The sequence below is a fragment of the Somniosus microcephalus genome, chromosome 22 (genome assembly GCF_052327205.1).
Source record: "Somniosus microcephalus isolate GS21.2 chromosome 22, FLI_Smic_1.0, whole genome shotgun sequence".
NCBI classification, from domain to species: Eukaryota; Metazoa; Chordata; class Chondrichthyes; order Squaliformes; family Somniosidae; genus Somniosus; species Somniosus microcephalus.
Window position 1 is genome coordinate 60308514 of NC_141008.1, and position 26072 is coordinate 60334585.

General features: G+C 45.9%; 1 protein-coding gene across 2 annotated transcripts in view; it reads left to right on the forward strand.

The window, feature by feature from the left end:
* rap1gap2a (RAP1 GTPase activating protein 2a) overlaps window positions 1-26072 on the forward strand; it is a 383517-nt gene that overhangs the window by 24690 nt on the left and 332755 nt on the right. For both annotated transcript variants that reach the window (XM_085964881.1, XM_085964886.1), the window contains exon 2: window positions 17995-18030. In XM_085964881.1, the coding sequence (XP_085821007.1) occupies window positions 17995-18030 (36 nt within the window). The remainder of the gene's footprint in view (window positions 1-17994; window positions 18031-26072) is intronic.

Genomic DNA, 26072 nt, shown 5'->3' on the forward strand with positions numbered 1-26072 from the left:
GGAAGAAAGGAAAGCGCGGGAGACGCCATTTTAAGCCGCAGTGGGAGGAAAGCGCGGGAGACGCCATTTTAAGCCAGTCTAACCACACCCAAAAATGCCGAAGAGTGGCAGTATCACAGCGTTCGACAAGGAAGTCGAAGATTGGACGACATATGTCGAACGCATAGAAGTATACTGCAAGGCGAATGAAGTGCCAGATGACAAGAAAGTGCTGGTATTCTTGAATTCAATGGGTGCAAAAACGTATGGCTTACTACGAAACCTAGTAACCCCAGAGAAGCCAGTAGAAAAGGATTTTGAAAACATAGTGTCAATCCTACAGGACCACTTAAACCCCACACCGCTGCTGATAGCAGAAAGATTTAAGTTTCACAAAAGGAACCAGCATAAAGATGAAAGTAATGCTGAGTATTTAACGGAACTGCGCAAGCTATCGAAACACTGCCAGTTTGGAATGGGACTAGCAGATACTTTAAGGGACAAGTTTGTGTGTGGGCTTCAAAGTGAAGGAACCCAGAAACGGCTTCTATCAGAAAAGGATCTTAAACTGGACAAGGCTTTCAGCATTGCAGTATCACACGAAGCAACAGCACGGGGCGCGGCAGAGATACAACGGAGACCGCAAGAATATGGCACAAATGAAATGTCATACGGAACAGTGAAGTGCTATCGCTGCGGCAGAACAACACACGACCATAATGATTGCTGGTTCAAGGACAAAGTGTGCAGACAGTGTGGAAAAGTAGGACACATAGCAAGAGTCTGCAGGTCGGGAAAGAAAACCAGCAGCAAGAAATCTCCACAGGAGAAGTACAAGAAGGTACATAAGGTGACGGAGAGTAGTTCAGACGAACAGAAAAGTGATACAGACTCCGGAAGCAAGGAGCTGGGTTGTCTGAAACTACATAATGTGATCAAAACGGAGGATCACCAAACTATCTGGGTCACACTCAAGATAGCAGGAGTCCAAGTGAAAATGGAATTGGACACAGGATCAGCCCTAACAGTCATAAACCGAAGGGACTACAAGCGGCTATTCTCACATATACCCTTGAGAGATACAAAGATTGTCTTGAAGACGCACACGGGGCAAAAAGTCTACCCCAAAGGAACAATAAGGGTGAACGTTATATATAACGGCAAGGAAACACCAAAAATGGACCTATATGTATTGCCAGATGGAGGACCACCACTACTAGGACGTGAATGGATCCGGAAGATACAGCTAGATTGGCATTCCATACAAGCACTGACTGTAGATGCCAAAAAGGATGACGACGTCACACCTGGACGACTGTCAAAAATGCTAACTGACGCACAAGAAGTGTTCCAGCAGGGACTCGGAACACTAAAAGGCATAACGGCGACGGTCAAAATAGAGGAAAATGCAAGCCCAAAGTTTTTTAAGGCCAGACCGGTACCTTATGCGATCCGCCCAGCCGTCGAAGCAGAGCTGGAAGGTTTGGAACGTTCAGGAGTACTGTCCAAAGTGGACTGGAGCGAGTGGGCTACACCCATCGTTCCTGTAATGAAGAGGTCGTTGAGTAATACGCCTGGGGAACCAAAGAAGGTTCGCATCTGTGGGGACTTTAAGGTGACAGTGAACCCAGTCCTTCACACTGTACAATATCCGCTTCCGTGGATTGAAGATATTTTTGCCTTGCTATCTGGAGGGAAACGCTTCACTAAGATTGATCTGGCCCAGGCGTACCTGCAAATAGAGGTAGAAGAAGCCTCGAAACAGTACCTCACGATCAACACTCATAAAGGTCTCTACCAGTACAACCGGCTGGTGTTTGGGGTAGCATCAGCTCCGGCTATTTGGCAAAGGGCAATGGAACAAGTCCTGCAAGGGATTCCAGGGACCCAGTGTTATTTGGACGACATCCTGGTCACGGGCAAAAATGACAGTGATCACCTTGCCAACCTGGAGCAGGTGCTCACTAGATTGAAGGAATATGGGCTCCGAGCTAATCACCACAAATGCGAGTTTTTCCAGAAGCAGATCTCGTATTGTGGCCACGTTATTGATAAAGAGGGGTTACATAAGTCCCCTGAAAAGATTGAGGCAGTAGTCAAGGCTCCAGCACCGGAAAATGTGTCACAACTGAGGTCGTTCCTCGGGCTGGTGAACTACTACCATAAGTTCTTGCCGAATTTGTCTACCGTACTACACCCACTGAACACCCTACTGCAAACGGGGGTACCATGGAAGTGGAGTGACGAATGTAAATGAGCTTTCCAGAAGAGCAAAGCATTGATCACATCAAAAGAAGTGTTGGCTCATTTCAACCCAGCACTACCAATTCGGTTGGTGTGTGATGCATCACCCTATGGCATTGGAGCGGTGCTGTCGCACAAATTCCCGGACGGCTCGGAGAGGCCAGTAGCCTTTGCGTCTCGGTCACTAACCTCAGCCGAGCGTAACTATGCCCAGATTGACAGGGAGGCCCTCAGCCTAGTGTGGGGAGTGAAAAAGTTCAACCACTATCTGCACGGGCAGAAGTTCACCTTGCTGACTGACCACCAACCACTTGTCTCCATCTTTAATCCAAAGAAGGGCGTTCCGGTGATGATTGCGCAACGGCTACAAAGATGGTCCCTTTTTCTAGGGGCGCACCAATATGAAATCGAGTAGAAGGGCACGAAACAGCATGGAAACGCTGATGGGCTATCACGCCTGCCACTGCCTACTGCGGAGGAAGCACCAGCAGTGGATCCTATCGAAATATTTCATTCGACTATAATTGAATGCTTGCCAGTAACTAACGCTGGTATAGAGAAGGAGACCCGAAATGATCCGACGCTGTCTCGGGTATATGATTTGACGGTGAAGGGATGGCCAGCACATGGCGACTCACTGTTGCCAGCATTCTCATCCAGAAGAGAACAGCTGTCAGTATGCCAGGGGACCTTGATGTGTGGATCCCGAGTGGTAATTCCACCCAAGTTAAGGGAGAGAGTGCTCAATGAGCTTCACGAAGGTCATCTGGGAGGGGTGAAAATGAAAAGCCTTGCTAGGGCTTATGTGTGGTGGCCGGGGATCGATCAGCAAATCGAGGACCTGACAAAGAGCTGCTCAGGATGCCAGAAGGTCCAAAATGCACCACCACATGCCCCTCTACACCCATGGGAGTGGCCCTCATCTCCATGGCAACGGGTGCATATTGATTTTGCTGGTCCATTCATGGACTCAATGTTCTTAATAGCCGTGGATGCGCACTCGAAATGGCCTGAGGTGATCAAAATGTCCTCCACCACCATGGAGAAAACTATTGCAGTCCTACGGACCATTTTTGCGAGGAACGGCTTGCCAGAGCAGATTTGCTCTGGTAACGGACCACAGTTTGTGTCCGAATAGTTTCGAAGATTTATGAAAAGGAATGGGGTAAGGCATTACACATCTGCCCCGTATCAGCCAGCCACAAATGGATTGGCTGAGAAGTTCGTACAAACCTTTAAAAAAGCAGTAAAGGCCATGTGCGATGACGACATTCCACTGCAGCATAAGGTGGACAATTTCCTGTTAGCCTACAGAAATGCAACACATGCAGTCACCAACCAGGCCCCGGCCATGATGCTCTTTAACCGAAGGTTGAGATCTCGTCTGGATTTGCTCAGACCAAATGTATGAAGAGATGTTGAGAGTAAGCAATTCCAGCACATCAATGAGAAGCCGACAAGGAGCTTCAATGTAGGGCAACCAGTCTTGGCCCGTGACTACCGAACAGAGAAATGGCAACCAGGAACGATATGCACACGGCAGGGGCCAGTAATGTACACCGTGGATGTTGGGGAGAACATTGTGAGACGCCATGCTGACCAGATCCTAGAGTCACAGGAATGAGTCAACCCCATGTCTCGGCCATACGTACCTGGTGAGGAACCCGACGTACAGGTCGCATCTACCTCAGAAACAGTAGCATCGGAAGCTGATGAACCAACCGATGACAGGGGGCCAGAATCGCCTCCGCACCAAGAGCAAGACACTCGGGAAAGGCGCTATCCAGAAAGGATCAGGAAGCCTCCCCAAAGACTGAATTTATAAATAGACTATTTTCAGCTAATGTTGCATGTTAAAAGTGTTAATTGTAATTAGTTTGATATTTAATTGTTAAATGAGTGTTATGGTACTGTTAATCTAAAAGGGGAGGAATTGTAATGTATGTACCTTTTAAGGGGAGAATTACTTTTTACAGCTCCTGTATACTGTAGTACCGGCAGTGACCACACCTGTATATAAACCCTGAGTAGTGATCTGTACAGTAGTTCTAGAGTAACCCTCATTCAGTAAACGCCTGTTGATCGTTCCCTGCAGTCTTTTGTCTGATTATTGAAGGACACAACATTAAGATACATGGATCTAACAGTTATGTTTTGTTTTGTTATTCAAAACGCCTTTAACACAGTAAAACGTTCCAAGACACTTCACAGGAGCGTAATCAAACAAAATTTGACACGAGCCACAGAAGGAGGTATTACGACAGGTCTTGGTCAAAGAGGTAGGCTTTAAGGAGTATATTAAAGGGGAGAGCGAGGCGGCGAGGTTTAGGGAAAGAATTCCAGAGCTTCGGGCCTCGGCAGCTGAAGGCACAGCTTCCAATAGTGGAGCAATGAAAACCGGGGATGCGCAAGGGGTCAGAATTGGAGGAGGGCAGAGATCCTGTACAATGGTTGTACAATGAGGTATAGACTGGGATGATCAGTATTCCATGAGGCAAATTGGCTGTGGTGTTGTTGGGATCAGGAGATATGGAGGGACAGGTGGTTTTCTAGATTGAATAGTGGAGAGGTAACTATCCTGGAGTTTTGTTTTGGGAGATCAGGAAGTGCTTATTGTAGAATATTGTCTCAGAAGATGAAATGGGTGTGTTCAGCAAACAAGTAGATTGTACATGGTCTGGGGAAGGAGTGGGCTTAATGGACAGACTGGTCTATTTACATTCATATTTTCTTATGATCTCTATTATCCATCATGCTGTATTAAATCTCCTACGTATGAGCTAGTATTGATTGAAACATATAAGATCCTGAGGGGTCTGGACAGGGTGGATGTGGAGAGGATGTTTCCTCTTGTGGGAGAATCTAGAACTAGGGGTCACTGTTTAAAAATAAGGGGTCGCCCATTTAAGACCAAGATGAGGAGAAATTTTTTCTCAGAGGGTCGTGAGTCTTTGGATCTCTCTTCCTCAGAGGGCAGTGGAAGCAGAGTCTTTGAATATTTTTAAGGCAGAGGTAGATAGATTCTTGATAAGCAAGGGGGGGTGAAAGGTTATCGGGGGTAGGCGGGAATGTGGAGTAATCGGATCAGCCATGATCTTAGTGAATAGCGGAGCAGGCTTGAGGGGCCGAGTGGCCTACTCCTGTTCCTAGTTCGTTTGTTCGTGTACATATGTTCGTATGATATCAGCAGGTAACTCTGATGAAATAAATCTGGGCACATTCAGTAATGTTTTAGATTTTTAAGGACTGAGTTATTAGAATCTGCTCCCATTTCTCATAGAGAGGGCAATAACATTTTTTTTGAAATATTAAGTGGACATTGGAAACTAACTAAACATGTTCTGTAAATTAAGATAATCCAAGTCTTAATTTACATTTTTATAGAGCTGGCAGAATCACTTGTTTCACCTGAATCTGATTTGCAGAAGATTAATTAGCTGGGACTGACCAGGTTACTGCTTAATTGTAAAAATAAGGTATCCTGCTGTCAAGGGTGGGGATGGTGGTCCTCATGGAGAGATGGAGTAATTAGAGTGAGGCAAACTGAGCTCATTTTATTCGTCTTCCAATCCTGGGCCAGGAGCAGTATTTGCAGAGATCAGGTCCCCTTCTCCCTCCTCCCTCAAGTCAAGTGGGAGCAGAGATGCAGAATTACTGTATTTTTTATTTATTCATTCATAGGATGTGGGTGTCGCCAGCAAAGCCAACATTTATTGCCCATCCCTAATTGCCCTCGAGAAGGTGGTGGTGAGCCACCATTTCAGAGGGTGGTTAACAGTCAACCACATTGCTATGGGTCTGGAGTCACATAGAGGCCAGACCAGGTAAGGACGGCAGATTTCCTTCCCTAAAGGATGATAGTGAACCAGATGGGTCTTTTACGACAATCCGGTAGTTTCATCGTCATCTTCTTCTTAGGCAGTCCCTCGGAACCGAGGATGACTTGCTTCCACGCCAAAAAAGAGTTCTCAGGTGACTGATGAGTCCAATGCGAGACCTACAGTCTCTGTCACAGGTGGGGCAGACGGTGGTTGAAGGGGCGGGTGGGTGGGGTGCTTGGGTTGACGTGCGCTCCTTGCGCTGCCTGCGCTTGGCTTCCGCTTGCTCCCGGCGAAGAGACTCGAGGTGTTTGGCGCCTTCCCGGATGCTTCTCCTCCACTTTGTGCGGTCTTGGGCCAGGGATTCCCAGGTGTCAGTGGGGATGTTGCACTTTTTCAAGGAGGCTTTGAGGGTGTCCTTGAAGCGTTTCCTCTGCCCACCTGGGGCTCTGTTGCTGTGTCAGTGCTCCGAGTAGAGCGCTTGTTTTGGGAGTCTCGTATCGGGCATGCGGACGATGTGGCCCGTCCATCGGAGCTGATCGAGCGTGGTCAGAGCTTCGATGCTGGGGATGTTGGCCTGAGTGAAAACATTGATGTTGATGCGCCTATCCTGCCAATGGATTTGCAGGATCTTGCGGAGGCAGCGTTGGTGGTACCTCTCCAGTGCTTTGAGGTGCCTGCTGTACATGGTCCATGTCTCTGAAGTATACAGCAGGGCGTGTATCACTGCTGCTCTGTAGACCATGAGCTTAGTGCCGGGTTTGAGGTCCTGGTCTTCAAACACTCTCTTCCTCAGGCGACCGAAGGCTGCACTGGCACACTGAAGGCGGTGTTGAAACCGAGACCGAGTTTCATGGTCACCATTACTGACACTACCTTTTTATTCCAAATTTATTTAATTAACTGAATTTAAATTCCCCAGCTGCTGTTTTTTTTAATTCATTGATGGGATGTGGGCGTCGCTGGCTAGGCCTGCATTTAGTGCCCATCCCTAATTGCCCTTGAGAAGATGGTGGTGAGCCGCCTTCTTGAACCGCTGCAGTCCATATGGTGTAGGTACACCCACAATGCTGTTAGGAAGGGAGTTCCAGGATTTTGGCCCAGCGACAGTGAAGGAACGGCGATACAGGTCCAAGTCAGGATGGTGTGTGGCTTGGAGGGGAACTTGTAGGTGGTGATGTTCCCATGCATCTGCTGCCCTTGTCCTTCTAAGTGGTAGAGGTCGCGGGTTTGGAAGGTGCTGTTGAAGGAGCTTTGGCAAGTTGCTGCAGTGCATCTTGTAGATGGTACACACTGCAGCCACAGTGCGTCGGTGGTGGAGGGAGTGAATGTTGAAGGTGGTGGATGGAGTGCCAATCAAGCGGGCTGCTTTATCCTGAATGGTGTCGAGCTTCTTGAGTGTTGTTGGAGCTGCACTCATCCAGGCAAGTGGAGAGTATTCCATCACACTCCTGACTTGTGCCTTGTAGATGGTGGAAAGGCTTTGGGGAGTCAGGAGGTGAGACACTCGCCGCAGAATTCCCAGCCTCTGGCCTGCTCTTGTAGCCACAGTATTTATATGGCTGGTCCAGTTCAGTTTCTGATCAATGGTAACCCCCAGGATGTTGATAGTGGGGGATTCAGCGATGGTAATGCCATTGAATTTCAAGGGGAGATGGTTAGAGTCTCACTTGTTGGAGATGGTCATTGCCTGGCACTTGTGTGGTGCGAATGTTACTTGCCACTTGTCAGCCCAAGTCTGAATGTTGTTCAGGTCTTGCTCCATATGGACATGGACTGCGTCAGTATCTGACGAGTCTCGAATGGTGCTGAACAGTGTGCAATCATCAGCGAACATCCCCACTTCTGACCTTATGATGGAGGGAAGGTCATTGATGAAACAGCTGAAGATGGTTGGGCCTAGGACACTGCCCTGAGGAACTCCTGCAGCGATGTCATGTCAGTGGGATTTGAACTCCTGTCTCGCTGGATCATTAGTCCAGGCCTCTGGATTACTAGTCCAGTAACATTACTACTCTGCTTCTGTTCCCTTGATTGTATCGTATTTTATAATAAAAAAAATTTTTTACTTTAGGTCGCAGGAATCGTTTATTTTTATCTGTTCGCATAGACAGTCAGAGACGTGGAAATAGACATAAGACCCTGTTTTTGTACAATTGAAGCCCATCTTATTCTCTCACCTATATAAGAACTGACTATTAACATACTCTTGGTGGGGGGCTAGTTGATTGAGTGTGCCCCAATCATGTCTGGCGACCAAGTGAGCCTTTGGGGCAAATGGGCATAATGTCACTTTCGAACAGTGAAGTTCATTGAGGCTGGAAATTAAACTGAAAACACTCAGATCTAATCAAAATATAAAGCCAGCGAATTGAATAGGACAGAAAACCCAAGCATCGATAAAACTGGCTCTTCAGGAGAATGTGCACTTATCAACCAGCAGAGGAATGATTGGGGCTGATGGTATTTCCAGGCTTTCCCTCTAATAATCTGTTACATAGGATATACGGCACAGATACAGGCCATTCGGCCCAACCAGTCCATGCCGGCGTTTATGCTCCACTCGAGCCTCCTCCCGTCTTTCCTCATCTAAATCTATCAGCATAACCCTCTATTCCCTTCTCCCTCATATGTTTATCTAGCCTCTCCTTAAATGCATCTATACTATTCGCCTCAACCACTCCCTGTGGTAGCGAGTTCCACATTTTCACCACTCTCTCGGTAAAGAAGTTTTTTCTGAATTCCCTATTTGATTCCTTGGTGACTATCTTATATTGATGGCCTCTCGTTATGCTCTTCCCCACAAGTGGAAACACTCTCTCTGTGTCTACTCATTCATAATTTTATAGACCTCTATTAGGTCACCCCTCAGCCTTATCTTTTGAAGAGAAAAGAGACCCAGCCTGTTCATCCTTTCCTGATGGGTATCTCTATAATGGGCTGTAAAATACAGCTACAGAAATCTTTAACTGTAACAATTCTGATGTGTTCATGATGTTGTAGCACAATTAATGAATCTTATAAAAATAGCCCGGGGAGACTAACGAAATTCATATGTTTGAGCTTTCCTTTCTGATGTGTCAGATATCGGGTTGGAAAAATGAAATTTAAACTTGTTTACCTTTTGGGGGGTTTTTTGTTGACCATTTTCCTCAGGCTATCGCACGTGTTGAGATGGTCGGAGCTGTTCAGCACTTGCTGCGCTAATTTCCAGAGTGCAGTAGGGTCGCCAGCTCTGGTTGGACATATTCCTGGAGCTATCATCACATGACCTCCTGCCTCCGACCGCCCCGCCCCCACACTCCTGCCATTGGTCGCCCAACACGCCCATCCTCATGGTGCCCCGCCTTCCCACGGCCAATCAGAAAGCGAACAGACTCTTCATTACCTGTTTGGATGATTCTTGACTGTCAGTCAAAACAGCCCTTTTCCCCATGTTCGATATTTTTATAATTAATAAACAAAAATGTTCGAAGAAAATTTACTAAAAAAAAAACAGAGTTGCTCACAGCAGTGTTCTGGAGGTTAGTCTTTAATTCCTGGAGACTCCAGGGCATTCCTGGAGGGTTGGCAACCCTAGAGTGCAGCGATGCTCCAAAACGACGCACCATGACAAGGAAGTGTTGAGCTTTGTTTCAAACTACTCGATTATTGCGGCAGTGTGTTCCTCTCCCAGGGCACATTTAGACTCTTTGTGAGATTCCTAGGATTCTGCGGCCCATGATGCCCTTGCAGTTCTATTTTTAACTTTGACCTCCAGCAACATTCTGACCTCCTCTTGTGAAAAGAAGAAATTGTGTTTGGCTCAATTGTGTCACCGGGGCTTCAGAGCGATCACATTCAGTTGGATGTATTTTCTGTGCTCAGAACCGATATCCTAGGGGCTGTGGACCCACAGCACAAAGCTGTTCCTGAACTGGAACTCAATTAGCAATCTCACACAGAGAGGCCACAAGGATTGTTGGTGTGGAAAATGGGAAAAGTTTCAGACTAATGCAATGGCAGATGGTCCTTTGGGATCAAAGCTAAAGCATCACTTTTGAGGCACAGTACAGGGAGCTTTACTGTACATTATACCTAGCTTGAGCGTGCTGATAAGAAATAGGAGCAGGAGTAGGCCATAAGGCCCCTCGAACCTGCTCCGCCATTCAATGAGATCATGGCTGATCTTCTACTTCAGCTGCACTTTCCCGCCCTATCCCCATATCCCTTAATTCCCCTAGAGTCCAAAGATCTATCGACCTCTGTCTTGAATAGACTCAACGACTGAGCCTCCACAGCCTTCTGAGGTGGAGCATTCCAAAGCTTCACAACCCTCTGAGTGAAGAAATTTCTCCTCATCTCCATCCTAAATGGCCGACCCCTTATCCTGAAACTATGACCCTGATGATGACCCTGGGCAATGGTCCCTTTAAGCTGCGCAGCTGCACAGCTCTGGGCCTCCCGCGCAGCCAGCTTGCCGGCTTTTCAATAGGAAAAACCACGCATGCACGGTATTTTGATGGGCCGCGCAGCCCCTTAAAGGGGCCACGCACCCAAAAAAAAAATTAACTGGAACATTGACCCTGGGCGCTTGAAAAGTTGTTCCATTTCCAAATGCTCAGTTTTTTCATCTTGAGAAGCATAAAAAATAATTTGTGTGATGAAGTGAGTAGGATCTAGCTTGAAGCTAAGCGTGGGTGCCTACATGTTGTAGAAATAGTGTGACTTATAGAAATTGGATAATGGAGCAATATCCTTTCAACCGATTCACAAAACAATTATTTGCATTATATTTGTTACCAATAGCAACACAGTACTTTACGAAGAGTTCATAAGTATATTACTTAGCAACTGAGCCTAGCAACTAAATTCACACACAATATTTTATTGAAAGGAATTGTAAACATTCATCCTTTGAGAATGGATTTTATAGCTTTCATTATATAATGAGTTTTCTATTATCTACAAAAATAAGATTTTTATATTTTTTTAAATGTAACCTCTCCAGCAGCGCTGCTCCTGGGCCGAGGCGATCAGCTGTCTGTCTGGTGGGGTCAGGTGTAGGGAGAGCTGACTCCACGGTAGTGAAGTATGGGGCCCGCTAAATCACCAAAGCTACAATAAATGGGAAAAACACACAATAGAAGCCCTACATGCAGAATTCTGCCGAAGCATCCTTCGCATCCAAAGAAAAACGCCAACAAATGCATGCAGAGCCGAACTAGGCAGATACCCACTGATAATAAACATCCAAAAACGAGCACTAAACTTCCTAAATCACCTCAAATCTAGCTCCCCAGACACCCTTCATTTCAAAGCCTTTCAGACCCAAGAGCTAAACCCAGAAAAGAGTCCCCTGAGTCAGCTGCTACTGAAACTAAGTACTCAGCCGGACCCTGACCAGCCCCAGACCAACACAGCCGTCCAAACACCAATCCGAGTGAACCAAATCATTAAACAATGCAAAGAAACCTACCTGGAACATTGGAACAAAATAACCGAAAGCCAAAGCAGATTAGAATGTTACCGGGCCCTAAAAAGAGAATATAAACTGGCAGACTACCTCACGACCATCAGAGACACAAAACAGAGACAGACCCTCACCAGGTACAGACTAAGCGACCACCAACTGGAAATTGAAAAAGGCAGATACAAGAAATCCTGGCAGCCTAGAGAGAATAGAATATGCGATCAATGTCTGGCCGGCGAGGTTGAAACAGAAATGCATTTCCTCCTAAAATGCGAAAAATTCAACACATCAAGAAACATATTATTCAACAAGCTAAGCCAAACAACCCCAGATTTCAAGGAATTGGATGACCTGTCAAAATTGAGATTAGTCCTGGGAGAAGGAGACAGACCATACCTTGGGGCCAAATATGTAACAACATGTCACAACCTGAGGACCGTTTAAAATTAAGACTGTTTAAAATTAATATTGAACGTACCAAATGAAGTACAAAGACTGTTTAAAATTAATATTGTTTAAAAGTAATATTGTATGTACCCAACAAATGTCAAACCGATTGACACCTACAGAATGTTGGAAAACTGTACCTTTTTGCTATGTAAGCTTTGGCAATATGGTTCTCTGTAAACTTTCATGCCAATAAAGCATTTGAATTGGAATTGGGTGACAGCGAGTTTAGGGGCTTATGGTGAGGCTGGGTGGCAGGCTGAGGTTTGAGCTGGGCGGGTCGTGCTGGATGATGGGGGTGGTGGGTTAATTTGGAAGAGAAAATTTAAATAAATACAGGTAGACTACCCTTTATCCGGACTTCCGAAAACCGAAACCCTCTAAAAACCGAAGGTTTTTTCGTTCAGCGTAAGTCGTGCGTACGACTTACGCTGAACGAAAAAACCTTCGGTTTTTAGAGGGTTCCGGTTGCGGAAGTTCGGATAAAGGGTAAGTCGTGCGCACGACCCCCCCGCCGACCCCACCAGCCCCGACAACCGCCGACCCCGCCGGCCCCGACAACCGCCGGCCCCGACAACCGCCGACCCCCCCGTGGACCCCGCCGGCCCCGACCCCCGCCGACCCCGACTGACTTACGCTGAGCGTCAGCGTAAGTCGTGCGCACGACCCCCCGCCGACCCCCCCCCGCCGACCCACCTTCCGAAATCCGAAATTCTCCTTTATCCGAAACTCGGCTGGTCCCGAGGCTTTCGGATAAAGGATAGTCCCAAAAACTTAAGCTCAGGAGGAGGAGCAGAGGTGGGCTGGGAAGGGGGCACAGCCGGGCCTGGGAGGAAGGCACGCATTGCGGCTTGGAAGTGGAGTACAAATGGGGGCAGAAGCGGCTAGGCACAGGCCCTTTAAACTGAGTCCAAGGATTGCTGAGGCTTGGAAAAATAGGGTCTTCTTTCACTGAAAAAAGAAAGCAATACTTTCATTTATATAGCGCCTTTCACGACATCTTAATGCGCTTTACAGCCAATGAAGTACTTGAGAAATGGAGTCACTGTTGTAATGCTGGAACGAGGAACCTAACAGGTTTTTTAAAATACTGAGAGGCTGTGAGAGATTGTTATCCCTGGTTGGCAAATTGGTAACAAGGAAGCATAGACTCAGAAATATCACTAAAAGAATGAAGGGGGAAATTAAAAGAATCTTTCTCACACAGAATAATTAGAACAGGGAATGCTTTACCACAAGTGGCCATAGAGGCAGAGAGTAAAACCAATGACTTGAATAGTATTTATATATGCGATTCATTTCTGGTACATTTGACAGGTTTTCAGACATATTTCTAATATGTTTGGAATCGATATTTATTCAGAACTTTCAAAATGATCCTCCTGTTGACTAGTTTAAAATGGCGCTATTGAAGAACACCAAACCAAAAGGCACATCTTCATAAACAATATTCTTCAGTAATTAAAAAGAAATATCTTTTTAAAATAAAAATGCAAAATATGACTGAAATCCAGACAGCAGTGAACAACTTCTTACTGAATCTGAGCCAAGATGTGGGCAAAGTTCACATCCAATCTCAAACCGAAAATATACCTCACCCCTGCTTTCCCCATATAATGGAGCTATAGGACAGAATGATAGTTAATGTGTTCATCAACTCCCTTTTGGGCTATGTTTTCCTCTGTGAGTAAAGTTTAATGAAAAAGTTGATGTCATAAGAACATAAGAATTAGGAGTAGGAGTCAGCCATTCGGCCCCTCGAGCCTGCTCTGCCATTCAATGAGATCATGGCTGATCATCGACCTCAACTCCACTTTCCCGCCCGATCCCCCTATCCCATGATTCCCCTAGAGTCCAAAAATCTATCTATCTCAGCCTTGAATATACTCAAAGACTCAGCATTCACATCCCTCTGGGGTAGAGAATTCCAAAGATTCACAATCCTCGGAGTGAAGAAATTCCTCCTCATCTCTGTCTTAAATGGCCGACCCCTTATCCTGAGACTATGCCCCCTAGTTCTAGACGCTCCAGCCAGGGGGAAACAACCTCTCAGCATCTACCCTGTCAATCCCCTTCAGAATCTTGTATGTTTCAATGAGATCATCTCTCATTCTTCTAAACTCCAGAGAGTATCGGCCCAATCTCTCATCATAAGACAGCCCTCTCATCCCAGGAATCAATCTAGTGAACCTTCGTTGCACCGTCTCCAAGGCAAGTATATCCTTCCTTCGATAAGGAGACCAAAACTGTGCACAGTACTCCAGGTGTGGTCTCACCAAGGCCCTGTACAATTGTAGCAAGACTTCCTTACTCTTAAACTCCAACCCCCTTGCCATAAAGGCCAACATGCCATTTGCCTTGTAAATGTCAGTAAAGAAGTGAGGGAAACTCAGTAGAGGTCACTAATATAATTTCAACTAGTTGGAGGTGGAAGTCCAGTTGTGTTGATTTAGGATTTGCAAAAGCTTCTTTGGGGCTGTTTCGCTTAAACTTTGCACATTCCCCAAATAGATTAAAGAATTATTTCCATTTTCTCGATTCCATCCCAATTTAGAGGCTCGAGAAGTGTGAAGGCAGCATTATTTCACAATTCAAAATTGATTGCATCCAATGTCTTGACTTTGATTCATTAATTTCTACAATATATGTGGGTAAATAACAACTGGGTTAGTGAAGAGAGCAAACTACAGCCCTTAAATGGAGCTCTGAATCCATAGGTTAGAAATTAGATTAAAGGTGACGGGGATCTGAGTTGATAGAGATAAATAAAAACAATGGAACACAATGATTTCATGGTTTGGGATTCCAGCACCCGCTGTTGGCCAGACGTGTGATACAGGACAACCTAGATATGGATGATTAGAGATAAACAGAGATGATAGAGAAGTGAAAAAAAAGTTCTGGAATGTTCTACCTGAAAAGGTGAGGGAAGCTGATTCCATGAATAATTTTAAAAGGGAGTTGGACGGGTACTTGAGGATGAGGAACTCACAGGGTTACGGACAAAAGGCAGAGGTGTGGGACTGAGCACAACTGCTCTTTCAAAGAGCCAGCACAGGCATGATAGGCCGAATGGCCTCCTTCTGTGTTGTAAGTGTCTATGATTCTATAAGCCAAATGAGTGTCCGCCTTGGCTCAGTGGGTAGCACTCTCACCTCTGAGTCAGAAGGTCGTGGGTTCAAGTTCCACTCTGGGAACTTGAGTACAGCATCCAGTACTGAGGGAGCGCTGCACTGTCGCAGGAGCCATCTTTCAGATAGAGACGTTAAACCAAATCCTCATCTGCCCTCTCGGGTGGGTGTAAAAGATTGCATGGCACTATTTGAAGAAGAGCAGGTGAGTTCTCCCCGGTGTCCTGGCCAATGTTTATCCCTCAACCAAACATCACCAATCATGGATTATTTGATTCCCGCAAGAGGAAGTGAGTTGAAATGCAAAATACAAATTGACGATAAAACCATAAGATAAATCATGAGGAAATCATTCCAACGAATCCCAACTGAAGATAAGAACTGGCACGAGAGACAAAACTAGATCAGAAAGAAGGTAATGCAATCTCTCACTGAAATAAGACTTCACTTTTAAAGCTCTTTATTCTGTTTTATTAATTAATATATTTTGGCACAACCTAAAATAAAGGGGAATAAAACTTCAAGTGACTCAGACCGAAGCTTGATTTACATCATTGTTGAATTATATATATGTTTTAGCTATTTAAAGCCAGAAATGAGTATTTGTAATCTTAGCAGATGAACATTGACTGCAACTTAAAATGTTCTGCTCAGCAGACTATTCCAGCTCAGTAGAAACTAGCAAGAGTTGCCACATCAAATCTGCTTTGTGAAATTGTAATTTCCCAATGCTTAACACATGCTTATAGGCCAGCCTGCTTGATCTATCCTGAGTTAGCTGCTCTCGGCTAGGGCAACGGTTGGGGCATCCCTAACTCCCGCTGGAAAAGTGTGCATCTGTGGCCATCGGGTGAGGATTGGATAGGGCTTCGATGTGACTCTTCCCCCCCACCCCCGGCTCACCACCATGGCCAAGTAATGTCCTGGCACTCGCAGTCTAGGCTACACAAGTGAAGCAAGACTAACTGGCCAAGGTACTAGTGCATGATCGGTGCCATGGAACTATGCCCCAAATGTGAGTCAGATCCTTCGAGAGAGGTAGGACAAAAATTCAAGGAGGAAGAAATGATCCTTGGGCAAGAGGAACAGCTAAAAAAAAAAATGGTCATCTTGCCCCTCCAGTTAATCTGATGTTTAGTTCCTTGTTCCAACACTTTAAAAGTTATCAGAGTCAAGAGGTTGCCCCACCTTTACCTACTGTCGCTGCTAATATTTGAAAATGTCATCAGCACCAATTCCAATGCTCTTTGAAGCCTGGAGCAAAAAGAAACTTATCGATTGGAGCTGCATTGTATGGGACTATGAGCTTTCTCTGTGCAATGGTGGCCTCTCGCCAGTCCCTTTCACAACATGCTCTTGTGAACGTCAAGAAACAGGCTATTTTAAACTCTGACCGGGTACAGATGCAAATACTTTAACAAAGAGACCAGCAGTGTAATCTGACCCTTCTGTGAAACAACATCAGGTGTATTGACAAAATAACAACAGAAAATGCTGGAAAAACTCAGCAGGTCAGGCAACATCCGTGGAGAGAAATTTGAGTTGACGTTTCGGGGTCAAACCCGAAACGTCAACTCAAATTTCTCTCCACGGATGTTGCCTGACCTGCTGAGTTTTTCCAGCATTTTCTGTTGTTATTTCGGATTTCCAACATCTGCAGTATTTTGCTATCGTACAGGTGTATTGACTGCTGGTTCTCAGGTGCTCAGTTCCCTAAATGGGAAGTGGTGTAAACAAGTACTACAGCTACATTCACACATTGAAACTGTGTTGACTTTGAATGGATATGATTTGAATTAGCAGCAGGATGCCAAACTTTCCTGATTCAGTTCATCTATTAGGCAGTATTAAGTCAACAGCTCGGCATCGGTACAAAAGCAAAATACTGCGGATGCTGGAAATCTGAAATAAAAACAGAAAACGCTGGAAATGCTCAGCAGGTCAGACAGCATCTGTGGAGAAAGGAACAGAGTTAACGTTTCAGGGCAGGACGAAGGGTCATCGACCTGAAACGTTGACTCTCTCTCTCTCTCCACAGATGCTGCCTGACCTGCTGAGTATTTCCAGCATTTTCTGTTTGTGGCTCAGCATCAGTGCTATGTTTAATTTGCCATTTTGATATAAAGCATAACATGACAAACAAGAGATAAGGAGGCCAAAATAACAACAGAAAATGCTGGAAAAACTCAGCAGGCCAGGCAACATCAGTGGAGATAAATTACAGTGGACGTTTCGGGTGAACCCTTTTTCAAAACTGGAAAGAAAATGAAATAGATCGAAGGCAGGGCTGCGATAGAACAAAAGAAGTGAAGAGACATTAAGAGGTATTCAAAACCAGACGAGATGGTAATGGGACAGTGGAGACAAAAGACGGCTCAGATTAAGGTGTGAAGTGTACTGGCAGGATGGGAGACAGCTGCCATGTGGGAGAGAGAAAAAAAAGAAGGAAAGGGGGGGGGGAAGGGAAAACCCAAAACAGAGGGGTGGAAAAAAAAAAGAGTAAAAATGGAATGTCCTCTTCTGCTTCCGAACTTCTTCCGATTTTACCTGGCGGGAAAGCCAGAGCGGCTTCCCTGCTCGGGTCGCAGTTAAAATAACGGTAGGAGCACGATGATGTCATCATACCACGATCTGCATGTTTAAAGAAGGACCACATCGACTTCAGGCAGGTGCTTTTTCTGCCCGCTTAAAACAGAAGGGTAAAGGGACCTAGGCAGAACATTGACGGGTAAGTCGTCCGATTTTAACTGCCTACTCGCCTGGTTCCGGCCAAGTGGACAGGTTTAAAATCGACCCCTAGTGCATACCATGCTCTCGCAGGAGGGCTATGTCGGAGTAAAAGGAAGTCTATTTTATTGCGAGTATTAATTTCCATTCAGTATTCGTGGGTGATTTATGTTTGGTCTATTTTTTTGTTTTTCAGGATTGACAAATCTACTGTGGCTGCCTTGAGACTGAGGTGAGTACATGCGTGTGTGTGTGCGTGTGTATTAGCCTCTTTGGAGTTGGATACCAGGCAAGAGAGTCTGTTACTGTAGGCGTCAGTCATGTTTCATCTTTTCAAGTCAATGTTCTGTAGCTGTGCTCGGTGCTGTTGTTGAGTTTGAAAGAACATTGAGCAAACTCCCGCCCTCTTGTCAGTTGGCTTATTTACATGACTTTGGTGGGCTGATTTTTTTGTTCACTGTTTGAAATGCTGGGATGTGTGTGTGTGTGTGTGTGTGTGTGTGTGTGTGTGTGTGTGTGTGGTGGGGTGGGTGCTGATTTCTACAGAATAGTTCAATGTACGCTGCCGATACCTTGACAACCATGTGTAGGAGGCTGCCGCCATTTTTTGTTACCTGATGTCGTTGTCTAATGCTGCCTAGAGTTTGTTGTTTAGTTAGTGTCATTATAAAACCATGTTTTAAGTCGATGTGTTTGGCTGGAATTTCCGCCAGGGTTCTCCCTAACTTTGGCGGAAGATCAGCAGAATCGCACCCACTGGGTGAAATGGCTAAAACCTGTGCTTTCGTTGTTTCTCCCTGGTTTCCGATGGTCTGCTGCCGATGTTATGGTGGGAGATCGGGAGAACGTCATAGGAATTCTACCATGTTGCTTGGGTTGTATTTTCTGACTAGCGCTGCTCCTGTATGAATGTTCAATACGCATTTATAAATCTTTCCATGTGTCTATTTTTTAACATTGGCATCAACCCGTTTGAACCTGTTTAAAATAAACTGGATATTGGCCCAGAGTTTCCGCATGATTTCTGCCCAGATAACTGCGGAATCTGGGCGCAGTGAAATGGAATAGCGCAAAAGATTGCGGAATTTTAAGTGTAAATGACCGTATCAAGCGATTGTGGGTTACGCCCATAACCACTTTTGCGTTGGCGTTTCCGCGATCTTTTATGCTGGTTCAAAGGTCAATTTGCCCGAAGTAATAAGTGGATTAGTGCCTACGTTAGGCCGGGATCTAGCAAGAGCACATTAAGCATTCGTACGGTACTGGGCAGGTCAGTAAATATACCCCATAAGTAGGTTAGACGCGGAACTGTGACAATGACACAGCTGAAGAGGCAGTGTAAATAGCAGTGGTGAGGCAATGATTACTGGAGAGCAACTCTGTACCCCATGAGCAGGCTGAAGTCGGTGAATGGATTTGAAAGTCTTTTAAAAATCTGATAGTGCAGGTCATTAATCGTCCTACTAGCCTTTACAGGAGCATTGCTGTGCTGGTGAAGTGACTTGGGTGCCACATCTTGCTAGAGAAATAGAAACACAGAAGATAGGAGCAGGAGTAGGCCATTTGGCCCCTCGAGCCTGCTCCACCATTCAATGCGATCATGGCTGATCATCCAAATTCAGTACCCTGTCCCTGCCTTCTCCCCATATCCCTTGATCCCTTTAGCCTTAAGAAATATATCCAACTCCTTCTTGAATATATTTAATGTATTGGCCTCTGCTGCCTTCTGTGGTAGGGAATTCCACAGGTTCACCACTCTCTGGGTGAAGAAATTCCTCCTCATCTCAGTCCTAAATGGCTTACCCCTTATCCTTAGACTGTGACCCCTGGTTCTGGACTCCCCGACCATCAGGAACATCCTTCCTGCATCTAGTCTGTCTAGTCCTATTAGAATTTTATAAGTTTCAATGAGATCCCCTCTCATTCTTCTAAACTCCAGCGAGTACAAGCCCAATCGACCCAATCTCTCCTCATATGTCATTCCTGCCATCCCAGGCATCAGCCTGGTGAATCTTCGCTGCACTCCTTCCATGGCAAGAACATCCTTCCTCAGATAAGGCGACCAAAACTGCACACAATACTCCAGATGTGGTCTCACCAGGGCCCTGTACAACTGCGGCAAGACATCCTTGTTCCTGTACTCAAACCCTCTCGCTATGAAGGCCAACATACCATTTGCCTTCTTAACCGCCTGCTGCACCTGCATGCTTACCTTCAGCGACTGGTGCACAAGGACGCCCAGGTTTCGTTGCACTTCCTCTTCTCCCAATCTATTGCCGTTCAGATAATAATCTGCCTTCTTGTTTTTGACACCACAGTGGATAACCTCGCATTTATCCACGTTATATTGCATCTGCCATGCTTCTGCCCAATCACCCAACCTGTCCAAATCATACTGGAGTTTCTCGGCATCCTCCTCACAGCACACACACCCATGATGCAATGGGGGGGGGCTGTAGTAATGTTACTGATCAACAATCACATCCGCCAAAAAACATTCTCTGCTGATACGTTTCCAAAGGAATTCTAAAATGCCAGGAACTGCCCCTCTGTGATCTGTGCTCTGGCAGTCGTAATGGCTGCAACACAGCGCCTGCCAGATGGCCAAGCAGGTGGTTCTGAATGTGACCTTTTGGAGCAGACTGTTCTAGGGGCCGAGCTTGTCTGAAAAGTCAGTGCGACCATGTCCCCTTTCAAGGATAGACTTCTCGTCCTCACAGAAAATCTGAGGTATCTCCAGAATAAGATTTAAAAAGTTGAACTCTCTCAACCCAGTGATGTTCGTCCACCTGGTTTCAGTCAACTGCTCCCAGTCTCTCAGTAGCGTTCAGCCGTGCCAGTTACCTCTTTCATTACACACAGGTTCATAGAATCACACAGCACAGAAGGAGGCCATTCGGCCGATCGTGCCTGATCGAGCGGGACTAATTGGATAGCTCTTTCGAAGAGCTATCCAATTAGTCCCGCTCCCCCTGCTCTTTGCCCACATCCCTGCAAATTCTCCTTTTCAAGTATTTATCCAATTCCCTTTTGAAAGTTACTATTGAATCTGCTTCCTTTCAATTCCAATTCAATTTTATTTGCCATATGTACTAGTACAATGGAATGCTTACTCCCCGTGGGGACACGTCAGCTATTTTTACAGCGCCGTGTTCAGAAAGTCAATTCTTTGGCATCCAGTGGCAGTGGGAGCACGATGTCCCTCAGCCGCTCCGTCTCCTCGTCTCAGTCAGTGCTTTCCAGATCATCATAACTTGCTGTGTAAAAGAAATTCTCCTAATTTCACCCCTGGAATTTTTGCCAATTATCTTAAATCTGTGTCCTCTAATTACCAACCTTCCTGCCAGTGGAAACAGTTTCTCTCAATCTACTTTATCAAAATCCCCGATAATTTTGAACACCTCTATTAAATCTCCCCTTGACCGTCTCTGCTCTAAGGAGAACAACCCCAGCTCCTCCAGTCACTCCACATAACGCAAGTTGTTCCTCTACACAGTCTAGAATGTATATTACCTGCTAACAATTATCTGGTTTCCATTGTTACCTTTTTAAAAAAAAAAAAAATCATAATAATAATCATCATTTACTAGCAATTATTCTGACTGTGAGCAACTCTTTGGGCCAAATGGCTTGTTTCCACCTTATAGTTTCTATGCAACGTTTGGAAAGTTTACTAACGCCGGCTGTTGGATCTCTCGGCCAGGAAATGGGTCCTGAGATTGTAGAAACAGATATGTTGGGCTTGATTTTTCCAAGCCCCGAGGAGGTGGGTTTGGAGGCGGGAGTGGTGGGAAAATTGCAGAATCGGGGGGCAGGAACCCATCCCGCCCCCAACCTGCCTCCGTACCAATGTCCCAGGAGGCGGGTACCCGACCTGTGCTGGGAGCCGCCTCCCCGAGGCGGGAAGGGGATTAGTGCCAATTAACTGCCTGTTAACAGGTAGTTAACAGGCAGTTTTTTGCCTAATCCCTATTTTTAGCCCTGAAGTGTGGGCTGTCCGATGGCTCCGAACCACGCCAAGTTAGCAAGGCGGACCGTCGGTCTGAAGGAGTTGGAGGGGTCGAGATGTCCGGTGTGCAGGTGAGTGATGGGTGCATGTGTGCAGAGGTAAGTGTGTGAGGTAAGTTTAAAGTGTTTTAATAAGTTTTACTTACCTTTACTTTCTCCTGCAGGCTTCCTTCCTTCAGTTCTCGGGAGTCCCTCAGCTCACCGGCACAGAAAGCAGAATGGCCGCTGAACTGTCAAAAGCTGCAGCCTCTGCTTTCTGGTCTGGAGAGCTCTCTAACTGAGTCTGAGTAGACGGACTCAAGTTAGAAGACAGATTGTCCGTGTTTGACAGCTTCACAGAGCTGTCCAACGCTGAATTTTTCATCTGTCAAAAGCTCTTGACAGATGAAATGTCAATCGCTGACGTCACCAGTAACCAGGTGTCCCTTAATTGGCCTGCTGAGCCCGCTGGTCAATCAAGGGAAAATAGCGTGGGTTGGCCACAAGTCGATGGAGGCGGGACAACAACCCAAAAGTGGGAGAGCCGCCTCCAAAAGCTCCCCATTGACAAAAATCGAGCCCGTTAAGTCTGGCCAGCACAAAAGGGAAGAATAGCATGAGATATCCAGTGATTCTGTAGCACTAAATGATATTATATGGGGTTGGGGGGAGCGGTGGGGGGAGGGTTGAGAGTTTTGTACCAAAATCAAATAATCTGTGGCTGGTGCTGTAGCAATAAACAATGTTATTACATATAGTGGGGCTACCTCCTTCCCCACCCCCCCACCCATTTAAGGTTCAACATGGTGCTGCTCTCTATCACACATCAGGCAGAAGCACTGTTGCTGTATCCACACACACGCACATTCACAAGACCCACAAAGAAGTAGGTCACTCCTGCCACTGGGAGCAAGGCAAGTCTGGCAGGTTACATTTCTAAGTTAACAGCGAGAGAATCATGCGTTTATCATCGGCTGCATTTTAATAATTGAAAAGCACCTTTTAATATTCATGTGGGGAACATCACAGCAGTCTTTCAAAAAGGGAATTTTAATTAGTATTGCAGCCATTATAGATTTGAATAATCTGGTTTCTACCATTGTCCATTATTCAGAGCTCCCAGTTCAGGAAAACAAACTTGCCTGTGAGTGATTGCAGCCACAGGATTAGCTGTAAGACTCCGAGGTTAGGGTTTTATATGATGAGTGAGTGAGTGAGTGAGTGAGACCAGAATGCAAGTTGTGACCATTGCATAACTGTATGTATCTCAAGCAAGAGAAGAAAAATAAGGTTTGATAGGATAAAGAAGATGTTCCCACTTGTGAGGGTAGTCCAAAACTAGGGGACATAAATACAAGATAGTCACTAATAAATCCAATAAGGAATTCAGGAGAAACATCTTTGCCCAGAGAGTGGTCAGAATGTGGAACTCGCTACCATGGGGAGCGGTTGAGGTGAACAGCATAGATGCATTTAAGGGGAAGCTAGATAAGCACATGAGGGAGAGAGGAATAGAAGGATATGCTGATAGGGTGAGATGAAGTCGGGTGGGAGGAGGCTCGTGTGGAGCATAACCATCGACATAGACCAATTGGGCCAAATGGCCTGTTTCTGTGCTGGAAATTCTATGTAAATCCATGTAAAATCAGGGAAGAAAAGATCAGCAGGGTAGTAGAATACAATGGGTCCTTCCAGACTGCAGTGAACGCTTCAGTACTGACCTACCCTGCAGGTTTGGAGTTGTGGGCCCACAGTCCCTGATTCTCCAACTATTGATTTAAATGGACAGAGAATCAGGGGATCGGGGCCCTGGATTTCCAGAACAATGCTCCCTGTGAGAGCAATGCTATGTGCTGAGTGTGTCCAATCAGGGAATCAGCCCTGGCGTTTCATCATGAAAATCAGTGCAGCGATATGAGACTACCGGGGAGAAATCTTGTTTAAGATAATAACATACTGACACGAGCATCTGAAATTTATGAAACCCACCCCACTTCTATTAATCAGACCAATACGTTTGTTAAAATAATGCACAGAAGGAGTCGACTATCTGCACATTTCTCCAGCTCCTCGTTCAGTGCATTTGGCAGAAGGACTCTGATTATAAAGGAGTGCAAAGTTACCACTTTTTTTAAGTGATGCGCAGGCCCCTTTCCTTCCTATCTCCACCCCACATTTGTCAATTTATTTTGCACGCTTTTTAGCTTTCTCCTGTGAGTCAGGCCATTGATGAGCCAAAAAGGGAGGGAGGGAGGCAGCCTGTTCCCAGCCTGTCAATGTTGTCCCTGACATGACAACTAAGAGGAATATTGAAGCTGATTTTCTTTCTCTTGCCCTGTGCAGAAGCAACTAATCTCCCCAGCGATGAAACTCCCCCGAGATCAGGCTGTGAGGTCTCTGGGCTATGGGTCAGATTGTCACTCCATCCTTTTCCCTTTAAACTATCCACCCATTCCGCTCTCCACAGCCCATGCACCTCTGACCTCTGAGGTTAGGTCGAAGCCGTGCTCCCAGCCTCGGCCCGAGTGGCACACTGATCAACTTCGGGAGGAGCGCCATTGCACCACGCTTCAATGCACCAACACACTGCGCCACTGCGCCAACAGTCCAGAGCTCCCCTTTAATTATTAATACCGGTTAATAAAACTTCTCCAGCTATTTGATGTGATCTGGAATGCGCTGCCTGAAAGACTGGCGGAAACAGATTCAATAGTAAAAGGGAATTGTATCGCTAGGTAAAAAGGAGAAATTTGCCGGGGAAAGAGCGAGGGAGTGGAACTAATTGGATGGCTGTCTCTCAGAGCCGGCACAGGCACAGTGGGCCGAATGGCCTCCTTCTGTGCAGTATGATTCCATCTGGTTTGCAATCTCCACCGAGTCACAGCTTCTCATTTCCTGAAAGCTACTTTTGTATGTGAAGTCAAAGTGAGAGTGTTTAGGATTTGGACTACCCAGAAAGAGAAGACTATTATTAAATATTGCACTAATATCAAAACATCTGTGGAAGTCAACGTTCTATTTATGGGGACAGGGTGGTGCAATGGGTGAGCCCCACTGTCCTTTCACTTCTTCTGCGATCTGGGTTTGAATCCAGCCTATACTACATGGGCTAAAGTCTCCTTTTGCTCTCTCTGCCCACAGGACCCAAGTTAAATGCTGTAAATGTTGGTGCTCTCAACCCATTTTCTACTTGGCACAGCTTTGCAGCACACAACCGTGAGCATACATGGATGGTCTCACTCAGAAAGGCCATAAAGATGGTTAGCGTGTGACGTGGGACAGACACGGAAGGGAATTCAGAGTACATTTTTGGTGCCGAGTACATGGAGCTTGACTCCGCATCTAACCCCCCATAGTACTTGACCTTAGAGGACCTGATCCTGAGACTGGGTGCCAAAACACTCATAGCCCTCGGCTTTATCTACATAAAATTTAACAAAAGAATTAACATAAAATAAAAATTCATGTTTCGCCTCGCTTTCTCTGATTATCTGGGAGTTTTAACGAATAATTTATCCTTTTACTAAGCCTTTGTCAAAAGTTTTCTGAAAATCTTAATAAGGGAGTCTGTAAATCCTCAAATAAGCATGCCTCTGGGAGTCTGTAAATCCTCAAAGGCACCAGGGAGTTTTTCTGTTCCACTCGTCAATCCATGTTGACTGATTCTTATTAAGCTATTACTGCTCCAGCCCACACCTTGGAATAGATCCCATTATTTTACCTGATACCAATGTTGGGCTAATGAGTTAGCAGTTGCCTTGGGCAGATTTGTCGTTCTGTTTAACTATACAGACTGTGGTTGCCCAGTCCTACTGAACCTCTCCAGCATGCAGCGATCACTTCGGGAAGATATCCCGTGCCCTCCACGCACCTCCTCTTGAGTTTTTGGATGCGGGCGTCGCTGGCAGGGCCAGCATTTATTGCCCATCCCTAGTTGCCCTTGAGAAGGTGGTGGTGTGCCGCCTTCTTGAACCGCTGCAGTCCGTGTGGTGAAGGCACTCCCACAGTGCTGTTAGGGAGGGAGTTCCAGGATTTTGACCCAGCGACGATGAAGGAACGGCCGATATATTTCCAAGTGAGGATGGTGTGTGACTTGGAAGGACTCTCCGTCACCATCCGAGGAAACCTACCAATTGGCCCCTAAAATCCTCTAGGGTATACTCCTGGGTACACGGTATACTATATATATATTTTGTTACTGGTGCTGTTTAACAGATAATTTACATTTAATCATATTGCAGTCACCAGTCCCTCATGGTTTACTTGCCTCTATATTATGAATGTTAC